The sequence below is a fragment of the Schistocerca americana genome, chromosome 9 (genome assembly GCF_021461395.2).
Source record: "Schistocerca americana isolate TAMUIC-IGC-003095 chromosome 9, iqSchAmer2.1, whole genome shotgun sequence".
NCBI lineage: Eukaryota > Metazoa > Arthropoda > Insecta > Orthoptera > Acrididae > Schistocerca > Schistocerca americana.
Genome location: NC_060127.1, coordinates 119433207 through 119446900, shown reverse-complemented (window position 1 = coordinate 119446900; position 13694 = coordinate 119433207). Strand labels below are relative to the sequence as shown.

Here is a 13694-nt window from a genome sequence, read left to right as displayed (position 1 = left end):
CCATCCATTCCGTTCAACTGCTCTTCCAAGTCCTTTGCTGTCTCTGACAGAATTACAATGTCATCGGCGAACCTCAAACTTATTATTTCTTCTCCATGGATTTTAATACCTACTCCGAATTTTTCTTTTGTTTCATTTACTGCTTGCTCAATATACAGAGTGAATAACATCGGGGAGAGGCTACAACCCTGTCTCACTCCCTTCCCAACCACTGCTTCCCTTTCATGTCCCTTGACTCTTATAACTGCCATCTGGTTTCTGTACAAATTGTAAATAGCCTTTCGCTCCCTGTATTTTACACCTTTAGAATTTGAAAGTGAGTATTCCAGTCAACATTGTCAAAAGCTTTCTCTAAGTCTACAAATGCTAGAAACGTAGGTTTGCCTTTCCTTAATCTATCTTCTAAGATAAGTCGTAAGGTCAATATTACATCACGTGTTCCAGTATTTCTACGGAATCCAAACTGATCTTCCCAGAGGTCGGCTTCTACTAGTTTTTCCATTCGTCTGTAAAGAATTCGTGTTAGTATTTTGCAGCTGTGGCTTATTAAACTGATTGTTCGGTAATTTTCACATCTGTCAACACTTGCTTTCTTTGGGATTGGAATTATTATATTCTTCTTGAAGTCTGAGGGTATTTCGCCTGTTTCATACATCTTGCTCACCAGATGGTAGAGTTTTGTCAGGACTGGCTCTCCCAAGGCCGTCAGTAGTTCCAATGGAATGTTGTCTACTCCAGGGGCCTTGTTTCGACTCAGGTTTTCAGTGCTCTGTCAAACTCTTCACGCAGTATCGTATCTCCCATTTCATCTTCATCTACATCCTCTTCCATTTCCATAATATTGTCCTCAAGTACATCACCCTTGTATAGACCCTCTATATACTGCTTCCACCTTTCTGCTTTCCCTTCTTTGCTTAGAACTGGGTTTCCATCTGAGCTCTTGATGTTCTTACAAGTGGTTCTCTTATCTCCAAAGGTCTCTTTAATTTTCCTGTAGGCTGTATCTATCTTACCTCCAGTGAGATAAGCCTCTACATCCTTACATTTGTCCTCTAGCCATCCCTGCTTAGCCATTTTGCACTTCCTGTCGATCTCATTTTTGAGACGTTTGTATTCCTTTTTGCCTGCTTCATTTACTGCATTTTTATATTTTCTCCTTTCATCAATTAAATTCAGTATTTCTTCTGTTACCCAAGGATTTCTACTAGCCCTCGTCTTTTTACCTACTTGATCCTATGCTGCCTTCACTACTTCATCCCTCAAAGCTACCCATTCTTCTTCTACTGTATTTCTTTCCCCCATTCCTGTCAATTGTTCCCTTATGCTCTCCCTGAAACTCTGTACAACCACTGGTTCAGTTTATCCAGGTCCCATCTCCTTAAATTCCCACCTTTTTGCAGTTTCTTCAGTTTTAATCTACAGGTCATAACCAATAGATTGTGGTCAGAGTCCACATCTGACCCCGGAAATGTCTTACAATTTAAAACCTGGTTCCTAAATCTCTGTCTTACCATTATATGATCTATCTGATACCTTTTAGTATCTCCAGGGTTCTTCCATGTATACAACCTTCTATCATGATTCTTAAACCAAGTGTTAGCTATGATTAAGTTGTGCTCTGTGCAAAATTCTACCAGACGGCTTCCTCTTTCATTTCTTAGCCCCAATCCATATTCACCTACTATGTTTCCTTCTCTCCCTTTTCCTGCACTCGAATTCCAGTCACCCATGACTATTAAATTTTCGTCTCCCTTCACTATCTGAATAATTTCTTTTATTTCATCATGCTTTTCTTCAATTTCTTCGTCATCTGCAGAGCTAGTTGGCCTATAAACTTGTACTACTGTAGTAAGTGTGGGCTTCGTATCTATCTTGGCCACAATAATGCATTCACTATGCTGTTTGTAGTAGCTTACCCGCATTCCTATTTTCCTATTCATTATTAAAGCTACTCCTGCATTACCCCTATTTGACTTTGTGTTTATAACCCTGTAGTCAACTGACCAGAAGTCTTGTCCCTCCTGCCACTGAACTTCGCTAATTCCCACTATATCTAACTTTAACCTATCCATTTCCCTTTTTAAATTTTCTAACCTACCTGCCCGATTAAGGGATCTGACATTCCACGCTCCGATCCGTAGAACGCCAGTTTTCTTTCTCCTGATAACGACATCCTCTTGAGTAGTCCCCGCCCGGAGATCCGAATGGGGGACTATTTTACCTCCGGAATATTTTACCCAAGAGGACGCCATCATCATTTAATCATACAGTAAAGCTGCATGCCCTCGGGAAAAATTATGGCCGTAGTTTCCCCTTGCTTTCAGCCGTTCGCAGTACCAGCACAGCAAGGCCGTTTTGGTTATTGTTACAAGGCCAGATCAGTCAATCATCCAGACTGTTGCCTTTGCAACTACTGAAAAGGCTGCTGCCCCTCTTCAGGAACCACATGTTTGTCTGGCCTCTCAACAGATACCCCTCCATTGTGGTTGTACCTACGGTACGGCTATCTGTATCGCTGAGGCACGTAAGCCTCCCAACCAAAGGCAAGGTTCATGGTTCATGCATAAATGTTGATTTACCAGTTAACAGAACTTGTGCTGTCACAGTCATTTCAGCTACCCACTCACCTGGCAACTATTTTTTACTTAATGGTGCTGCCCACACTCATTGTGATGCAAACCCTGTTTGTGTGCTACATGCCACATGTATACATGGCATATATCAAGTTGCACAAAAATTTGGCTAGAGTGTAATAGAGACACCCTGCCTCTTTCCCCTCATCCCTCCCTCTGGAGTCTTGGTTGTGATGACAGACTCGTGTTGAAAAGCAAAAATTTGGTTGTGATTTGGCGAAGTCAGTAAATCTGAATGTGAAAGAGAGGTTCTGATAAGAAAGGGATCTTTAGTGTGGCTTGATATATACATTTGTGCCATGTTTAATACTGATCACTGTAAAAATTAAAACTGGAAGGTAAAACTCGGGAAAATTTATCAGATGACAGAGGAGACTTTAAAAAGTATTTTCTACATTCACACTCCCCAAACCAATATTAAGTGCCTGGCATTAACTCTTATCAGTGATTTTTCCACTGCTACTTGGACTAAATTACATTGAATGAAAAATGTTCTCCACGCCATCACAAATCTTGGCTTTGTCAGTTTGATACAAGATGAGTGTTGGGAAGAAAACCACATACACTAATTGTATTAAAATGTTTGACAGTTGGTTTTGTATGGATTTCCACAGTCAAGAAGCTGTGTTTATTACACTTGAACATAAGAATCCTGCATTTCCATTTAAATAGCCATAGTCATATACCAATGTATATTCTGCATTTGTAAATATCCTTGCTGTCACAGTCTAGGCCAACCAATCACATTACCCTTTTTAATTCAAGCAATCATTCATTTTTTCACAAGCCGAGTGTACATCAATTTGCAGCTGAAATTGCAGTGGCATACATAGCACCATGAATTTCTAATATGTGAATCTCAGCTAATTTTGAGGTCAGACTATATTGTTATATGATGGTTTCCTTTCACTCCAATCCAATCCAGCCACTTTGTTTCACAGTTCATCTCACAAAGGAAAATGTTCAGGAATATGGACAGAGTAAATATTTACATCACCAACAAACAAGACAATTATAGAAATTTAACCTGTGCACTGAGTCGACAGTAAAGTTCCACTTAACATAACTTAGGAAATTAGAAGGAAAACTCTTACTTTGAAGAAAGCACCTGTTTTTTGAGTTATATTAAATAGTATGTGTCGATCTTCTAATGGTAGATTGATATGTTTTATTAGATAGCTATTTTTCAAATAAAATGGCCAACATGAACTTTGTGCAGTGGTTGCTCATCTGAAAATGTTTTAATCCAATGTTTGGACACACAAGACTGAATTACTCTTTTCTGTAGTGAGTGATTGCTATAGCACTGAATGAGGGTAAAGAGTTGATTGAAGTAGAGTGTTACAAAGAAATTATTAGAATTACAGGGCTACCGTATGTGTGTTTGCTTAGCAGCACTGCAGAACTTGCAGTATACTACTGTATTGAGGAGAAACAGACATGACAAGAATTGACAATATGGAAGATCAGTGTGAAGCAAACAAGTCATGTAAACTTGGGCTTAGTTCTTGGCAGTGTGTGCAATACAAATGTTTGATAACGATAAGCTTTGCAATTTTGGCATCTGGAATATGCATATTGAATGTTTACACCATTTTCATAAAATTTTAGTGTGCATTTTCTCATTTGATGTTCATCTACATCTAAATCTACATTTATACTCCGCAAGCCACCCAATGGTGTGTGGTGGAGGGCACTTTACATGCCACTGTCATTACCTCCCTTTCCTGTTCCAGTCGCGTATGGTTCGCGGGAAGAACGACTGTCTGAAAGCCTCCGTGCGCGCTCTAATCTCTCTAATTTTACATTCGTGATCTCCTCGGGAGGTATAAGTAGGGGGAAGCAATATATTTGATACCTCATCCAGAAACGCACCCTCTCGAAACCTGGCGAGCAAGCTACACCGCGATGCAGAGCGCCTCTCTTGCAGAGTCTGCCACTTGAGTTTGCTAAACATCTCCGTAACGCTATCACGGTTACCAAATAACCCTGTGACGAAACACGCCACTCTTCTTTGGATCTTCTCTATCTCCTCCGTCAACCCGATCTGGTACGGATCCCACACTGATGCGCAATACTCAAGTATAGGTCGAACGATTGTTTTGTAAGCCACCTCCTTTGTTGATGGACTACATTTTCTAAGGACTCTCCCAATGAATCTCAACCTGTTACCTGCCTTACCAACAATTAATTTTATATGATCATTCAACTTCAAATCGTTCCGCACGCATACTCCCAGATATTTTACAGAAGTAACTGCTACCAGTGTTTGTTCTGCTATCATATAATCATACAATAAAGGATCCTTCTTTCTATGGATTCGCAATACATTACATTTGTCTATGTTAAGGGTCAGTTGCCACTCCCTGCACCAAATGCCTATCTGCTGCAGATCTTCCTGCATTTCGCTACAATTTTCTAATGCTGCAACTTCTCTGTATATTACAGCATCATCCGCGAAAAGCCGCACGGAACTTCCGACACTATCTACTAGGTCATTTATATATATTGTGAAAAGCAATGGTCCCATAACACTCCCCTGTGGCATGCCAGAGGTTACTTTAACGTCTGTTATGTAGGCAGGAGCTCTTTACGAGTATAGCTCTTCTTGGGTGGTGTGGTGCTATATGCATTTACACATGCAGACTATCCTGACAAGATATTTGTGTGGAATGTATTTCTTTTTGCAGTGGAAATGTGTTTCTGTTCAATAATGTCACAGGTTGTTAACTGTGTGATGAATATCCCACGGAATAGTGTTGTGGAGATCTTTTGACCTGCTTTATGGAACTGGTTCTCGTTATAGTACCCGTGGAGGTGACACAGTGTTTAAGACATTGGAATTGCATTCAAGATAATGAAGAATCAAGTCCCCATATTCTTATCCAGTTTTAGGTTTTATATGGTCTCTTCAAATTTATTAAAGAAAATGCAAGATGGTTTCTTTGAAAAAAAAACATGGCTGATGTTGATTCTCATCCTTCCACAATCCAAGCTTGAGTGCTATCCCAAAAGACCTTGTTGACAGAACATGAAACCCAAAACTTCCTCCCTTCTTCCTAGTGTCCATTTCATACTGAATCTATGGAACAAACAGCGACTAAATGAGTCTGGCAACATTATTCGTTAACTTGAATATGGATTGAGGAGTAACTCTAGAAGCATTTCTTCAAAACTTGATGTTCTACACTGAGAAGTGGCATGCTGTATATTAGGATAGCGAAATGTTCCCGCTGAAATGGCAATGGTACATTAATCCTCTTCTCCTACTGTGACCTTATTGTATCCTATCCCAAACTATGGGTGACAATTCCCTGCTTTCCTGGGCATAGTTTTTGTTGTTATTGTAGTTTTCAGACAAAAAATTGGTTTGATACAGCTCTCCATGCTACTCTATCCTGTGCAAGCCTCTTCATCTCCAAATAATCACTGCAACTTACATCCTTCTGAATTTGCATACTGTATTCATCTCTTTGTCTCCCTCTACAATTTTTACCCCCCACACTTCCTTCCAATAGTAAATTGGTGAACCCTTGATGTCTCAGAATGTGACCTATCAATCAATCCCATCTTCCAGTCAGGTTATGCCACAAATTTCTTTTCTCCCTAGTTTTATGCAGTATCTCCTCAGTAGTATGTGAGCTACCTGTCTGATCTTCAGCATTCTTCTGTAGCACCACATTTCACATACTTCTGTTCTCTTCTGGCCTAAACTGTTAATCATCCACATTTCACATCCCTGCAGATACTTTCAGAAAAGACTTTATAACATCTAAATCTATATTTGATGTTTAAAAATTTCTTTTCTTCAAAAATGCTTTTCTTGCCACTGCCAGTCTACATTTTACATCCTCTCTAATTTGTAGTTCGACAATTGTCAGCTATTCTGCTGCCCAAATAACAAAACTCATCCACTACAAGTGTCTCATTTCCTTATCTAGTTCCCTCAGCATCGCCTGATTTACGTAGACTACATTCCAGTATCATTGGTTTTCTTTTGTTGATGTTCATCTTATGTCATCCTTTCAAGATACTGTCCATTCTGTGCAATGGCTGTTCCAAGTCTTTTGCTGTCTTTGACAGAATTACTATGTCATTGGCAAACCTCAAAGTTTTTATTTCTTCTCCCTGAGCTTTAATTCCTATTCCAAAATTTTCTTTGGTTTCCGTTACTGCTTGTTCATTGTACAGAATGAATAACATTGGTGAAAGGGTACAATTCTGTCTCACTCCCTTCTCAGTCACTGATTCCCTTTGTAGCCCTCAATTATGCCACCCGGTTGCTGTATAAATCGTAAATAGCCTTTCACTCCCTGTACTTTATTCCTGCTACCTTCAGAATTTCAAAAAGGGTATTCCAGTCAACATTGTCAAAAGTTGCCTCTAAGTCTACAAATGCTATAAACATAAGTTGGTCTTTCCTTAACCTATCTTCTAAGATAAGTTACAGGGCCAGTGTTGCTTTTAATGGTAAGTAAAGGAAAGCCTGCAGTGGAAGGCTTTGATCACCCAATCGACCTGACTGTAGAGAGAGTGGAATGCAGTTTACTGTTTGCTGCATCACTAGGAGGAGGAAAGTGACAGGTCCCTTGTGCTGGCTCCCTTTTGTGCCCAGGAAAGGTCCCCAGTACCGATTCTGACAGCAGGCTGAGTGGATATGGGGCCATCCTAGAGGGACAGGAACAAGGAAAAATACCCACTCCAACCCAGGATTTAACACAGGACCTCTAAGGCTGGGGCTAGTGCTCTGACTGCTAGCCCAGCACAGCAACTTTGCTTGTAATAGTATGGTTTAGTTGGGATCGAAGGATGATGTGGATAATGAAGGCTGTTGGAACAGTCAATTATGGGTGGCAAACTATTTGTATATTATGTCATTTGTTACGTGAACACCAATAACCGCAAATACATCATGTCTGAAAAAAAAATTTTATGCCACAACTTTCAATTAATTCTTTCACACGGTAACTTCCATCGAGCCAAAAATCCTGACAGGAATAAACAATCCCATATCAAACATGCTATCTGGAACAGTAAATAACATGATATGTGCTATGGCACTTACATTGATGTGCCAACCTCTCACAAATGCTACTGACCAACTGTAACTACCAAATGACTCAAATCTTACACCTGACATAAACAACAATTACAAAATCTTCTTAAAATCATGTGGTAGATTGTTCATAAAACACAGTATGATAAAATCTTCTTGAAGTTGTATGGCACAGGTTTCATAAGAGACATTTTGTAGTAAATAACAACTGCAGGCTGCTAAAAATCTTACACCTAGTATGAGGGAACTAAACACCATTATTTTGTTCCATCTAAATATATTAAAAAAACTTCTATTAATGTAAATGATTTTCATTTGGTATGTTCCTCCATCTTCAAGGTTTTCAAGAGGTTTCCCTAGGTCATTAGGTAAATGCTGGAATTGGAAATCCCCTCCCTAATAAGAGTCCCGGTTGGGATTCCCCTTATCCCACTATCGGCCTGGTAGTATATTTGTCTGTAATTGACATGTCCCACAACAGTTCCCCCTGCTCTCATGAGATGGGCAAAAAAAGTTCATTCCATCATCAGTTTGTGTTTACTGCTGTTACCAGGCCTCGTAGGGTATGCAATGTGGTTGAACAAAATCAGACGTTAAGTGATTACTGTGAAGAACATAGAGATGGTGCGTACTAGTGTGAGAAAGCGTTATCTGCACCCGACAGAGGGTGAAAATGTCCTCATGTGAGTCTCCTTTTGGTTGGCTGGTTGAATTATGCAGCATGTGCATTTGTGGGGGATTCACATGTGACAGTGGCCTGATGCTGGACTCCAAAGGAATGTGGGGACAGGCATACTCGGTTTCAAGGTTACGGTCAACCACATCCGACCACCAAAAGGGAGGGTCACGGTCTTGAGCACCGAACGTGGTGTAACCCCTTCACATCTGCAAGTATGGCAGCGGCCCCGGTAGAAATCCTATTCTTCCATTGTTTTGTAGAGGCATAGCGGTGTTATCACAGTTACTTGGCATTCTCTCTTTTTTTTAGGGTGTAGATGATACATACTCTTGTAATGATCCTATGATTTTTTGCCATTTTTTAAATATTAAGTTCCTTCTTTCCTGTGGCTGTATGTATCATCATGTACCAATAGTCGTGTAGCAACAGCTGGATAAGCTGTGCCCAGTAGCAAAAAGAATATAGTCTTTGCCTGTTAACAATATATCGTGATTTATCATTGTCATTTTGCTGCAGATAAACACCACAAGCTGCAAAGAGTTTTTATTTTTAATATTCTGCAAAATAGTATGACCTTTGAGGTCATCATAGGGCATAACTTTTAAGCTTTTTCATGGCAAACACCACATGTCTCTAATTTTAAAATGTGACTCACGTTTATTTCTCACTGTAATCATTTGTCAGTGCAGTCATAGATCACAAAATAAAATTTAGATGTGTTGTAATAACCATGAAAAATTTAAATGTTCTCCCAGATGATGGCTACAAGGTTCAGACTACTTGTAGAATAATAGTAATGAAAATTTTAGCAGTGTTTGGTGGCTATTTATAACAAAATGTCTTTTATAAAAGCTGTGACACACAATTTTAAGAAGAGTTTGTTACAATGTCTTTTATGGATGTTGTACCAAGTAGTGCAGACTGAGGTTTAGGACTATTTTACTTCCGGGACAGTATTGTCCATCTGAACAATGGAAAATACAGGGTGGAAAAACAATATGAATTAGATTGCTACTTACCACACAGAGCAGACACTGAGTGGCAGATTGTCATATTTGAAAGAAGACTATTAGTAAATATCAGCTTTGAGACAAAGTCCTCCGTCGTCATGTATTAGATGGTTGCATTGCTAAGTGGGCATTAAACAGTGAGAAATAAATGAAACTAGTATGATACTCCCCTAATATGTACAGCACTGCTACAAAAAGTACTTCAGGGGTCAAGAAAATCCAAGATTAATAATTTTTACTGCTGTATACTTGCTTTTTTAAAGTAAATGAGGCACTTTAAAATAATTGTTGGCATTCAAAAACTTGTTTTTAACAGACAAAATGCAATAAGTAATTTAGAGAATCCATTTGAGTACTGGTATCGTCTTTCAGTTGTTCTGTGTGAGCAGTAACAAAGTTGAAAATGTTACTTGGTTTTTAAGGATGTAGAGTGTAGGTGACAACTTGTTTCTTACAATGCAGCATAGTTTTCCAAGACAAAAAGAATAACATAAATTTCACACTTCCTGGCAGAATATAATATGATAAATGCTAACAGTATGTGCCGCTGCACGAAGTCTGCAGCCGTTCCACCTGACTAGAAGTCAAACAACTTGGAGCACTTCAGTTTTTATGATACAGACATGCCGCTAAATGTAGCACCAGCAAACCAAGTTGAAATGTTTGACATTTCATTGAAGGAATCCCAACTGTTATGGCGTTAACGCCCTCATTTCTTGTTTGTAGACTCAAAGGCTTGCCATCACATTGAAATTAGAGACTGTTTAAAACTTCCAAACCAACACAGGGCACATTTCAAAGCAGTTCTGTATTTTCTACTGTGGCAGAAGGGGATGTGCTAGCAACTGAACTAGAAGAGTGCACTGTAAATATTACACAGCCAACGCATGGTTCAGACATTTGTTTAGGCAGTTTTAATGTTCATATTATGTGTTTATCTTTCTAACAGTGTGTAGACCAGTTTAAATTTTAGCTTTATGCTACAGTGATCTGAATTTCATTGCTCAGCATGTCTCCCATAATCTTTTGTGTGAGTATTTCATTTTATGTGTGACAGGTGTGGGCTCCACTTTTGCAAAATGAAAATAAAAGTAATGTAAATCCTTCTAAAGTGAGTCAGCAAAAACTGAAAGCTAGTATAAAACTCAGCTATAGGAATTGTGATTGATCAAATGAATATATGCTGACTGCAACAACTAAGGTTTTAGGGCCATTAATATTAGCTTTCTAGGCAAATGCATTGATCTGTAACTCTACATTATATGATGAGGGAACTAAACACCATTATTTTGTTCCACCTAAAAATATTAAAAAGCTTCTGTTAATGTAAATGATCTTCATTTGGTATGTTCCTCCATGTGTTTGAATAACACAGTTCATTTTACTGTAGTTGGGTGTTTTTTTTTACTGACTGTTTGATGTTAGCTCCTGTGCACTGTGTTTCACTGAAAAAAAATATGGATTGTGCTTCTTGTAAAAATGACCTTGTGTGTTGCACAAGAAACAAAATTCCGTAAGAGAATGGATATTCAGTACCTTTATCTGCAAAATATATTTCACTGATTTTTACACTATACATGGTTATGCTGGAATTGCTCTCCTATGATGTGCATTCTGCATGGATGTGCTAATTGTAAAAACATGAGGTTTCAGTGTTTGTGATATGATTTATTTTAAATGACTGCATGAGAAAGAGTTAACATCAGAAGGTGATAGGGACAAACAAAATATTTTAAATGCATTACATGTTTTTTTTCTTTTAAAGTTATATGTTCTTTTTTGCAGTAAGAAGCTATGGTGAGACATGTTTCTTTGACGTGCAGTGCAATGATCACCGCATGGTGTGTGAACCAGACAGCACCAACACGTCAGTGAGAAGATGCCTCTGTGACAGGTTATTCCCACATTACTGTAGCATAGGCAGTGTGTTCATTTTTCTGTTCAATTCAAATTTTAAGTAAATTAGCATTTCAATACTAAATGTTTTGTGGTGTCTCTTGTTTCACAGCTATAGCCATCTACATTAAATATTTGTACATACTCTGCAAGCCATTGTATATGGTGCATGGTGGAGGGTATCTTGTGCCATTACTAGTCATTTCTTTTCCTACTCCACATGCAAAAAGAGCAAGGAAAAAGTGACTATCTATATGGCTCAGTACGAGCCCTAATTTCTCTTATCTTATCTTTGTAGTCTTTACGCAAAATGACTGTGTTAAACAGTGCCGTCTTTATGCTGTATTCAAACATTATGGGATTGTTTTTCCTACTCATGTGTTTTAAGTTACTTTTTCTACATAAAGAGCAAGCTGCCATCTGTCATACCAGCTAGAAATTTTGTCTAATTTATCTTGTTTCCTCCTGTAGTCACTCAACCTGTACACCACAGCATCAGCAGCAAACAGCTGCAATTTGCTGCTGGCTCTACTTGTCAGTAATAAGAGTAGTCATTTCAAACTTCCCTGAAGCATTCCTGATGATACCCTTGTCTCTTATGAACACTTGCCACCAAGGACAATGTACTGGGTTTTATTACTTAAGAAGTCCGCCATCTAAAATTACATGCTCTATTAAGTGACATCATTATGACCCTCTGTTAGTGTTTAGAATAAGTACAATTGGAAATTTCAGGAGTATTAGTAATGTTCATAAGTATGAGACACAAAACAAAGTTTCACAGGGAAATACGCAGAATAGCTCTACGTAAGGAAAGTGTGCTACATCTATCATTACTTTTATTCCATGCTTTGCTTCAAAGACTTGAGCAGATTTCAGGTTTATACAAGTTCAAAAAAGAACCTGACCACAGGCTGATAGTCAACAATTTCTGTGGAAATGATGAATTTATGAAGCATCTGCATTAAATTAAATAGAGTACATGAAATTTCTACATTAATTCACCAGTCACATATGATAGCATGGTCTCAGTAATAGTGGAGTGTGTTCCAAGACAGTAGCATACAATATGATCAAGAGACAGTTTACAAAATTTACAACAGAATAGAGAGACAAGCTTCCACAAACAGTTAACACAATATATGAGAAATTGTAAGTAGGTATTCATGTTTAATTAAACTGTTTATTTGAGTATATTTAATTAATGTACACATTCAGATAACATTCACATAATGCATATTGCCTACAGTTGGATAAATAAATAAAAAGAACTAAGAACATGATTTAGTTTCTCATGAAGGATCATTAGAGCTGGGGCACTAGACTGAACTGGACATGAACAGGGAAGGAAATTGGCCATGTCCTTTCTCTGGTATTCCCACTTGAGAAGTTCGAAATCCCACTAGAACAACAGTGACTAAGCAGTGCTCATAACATTTGTGAGCACTGCTGTTGCCACCTCAGTGCTAGTCATGGGCCACGCCCCAGATGCCAACCTATCGGCATCTGCGGTTGAGCTGTATGGCTCACAGCGCAGGAGCCTGGACCTCAGTCATGTTCTGACTACACTTTTGTTGTTAATTATACACAGGATTGTTTTGTTCTTGATATTGCTATGTCTAAGGCTCCCAATTTGGTTTTCATACCAGATTTGTCATTCTGTTGTTGTTCATGCATTGCTGTTGTTGTCTTACCATTGACACCCTCAGCTCATCAGCCAGCATCTCCTGGCTGTGCCACAATTCCACCTACTACACTTTCTAGGGCAGCCTTCCCACCATTTGCCTTAGCTGATATAGTGAAAAAATGAAAAGCCAAAGCTGGATGGGAATTTAAATCAGTTTCACTCCTCCAGAATGTGAATTGAACCCCCTTTACTACAGTGTCACCTTGTACACAGTGATGAATATTAAAAGAAGAACTGCACTGACATACAAGATTTTAGAAGTGGAAACCTGCTTGATATACAAGCAATGAAAAAACATTCCCAAGACGTTAGCTTAGAACATTTTAAACTAAGAGTGTGAATTGTATATCTTTAGAAAACAGGAAGGATATCTAGCCATAAATAATGCTAAGTCAAAACTGAGTGGGTGGTCGTTATCTGTAGATGCCAAACATGTAGGCATACTGTGAAAGAATGTAATATACATCTCACTTTTGAGGGTTTTTCACAGTGAAAGATACAGTCCAGACAGCATACAGTATTACTGCACTAATGTTCAAGTGGATCTACTTTGTGGGACTTTCTCTCTCTCTAACTATATTCAAACAGTCATTCATTCATGATGCTTACAGACATTAATACCAAAATGGTTGAGTGCAACATTATCTCAAGGCTGCACCTGTCTTTTTATTTATTTATTTATTTATTTATTTAAACGTCAAGTTCTGTAGGAACAATCTGAGGAGCAAATGTC

The 13694-nt window shown here is 38.5% G+C and overlaps 1 protein-coding gene across 3 annotated transcripts in view; it reads left to right on the top strand.

The window, feature by feature from the left end:
• The window catches only part of LOC124551221, a 97142-nt gene that overhangs the window by 72363 nt on the left and 11085 nt on the right, over window positions 1-13694 (top strand). For all 3 annotated transcript variants that reach the window (XM_047126213.1, XM_047126212.1, XM_047126214.1), the window contains one exon: window positions 11164-11272. In XM_047126213.1, coding sequence (XP_046982169.1) covers window positions 11164-11272 — 109 coding nt within the window. The remainder of the gene's footprint in view (window positions 1-11163; window positions 11273-13694) is intronic.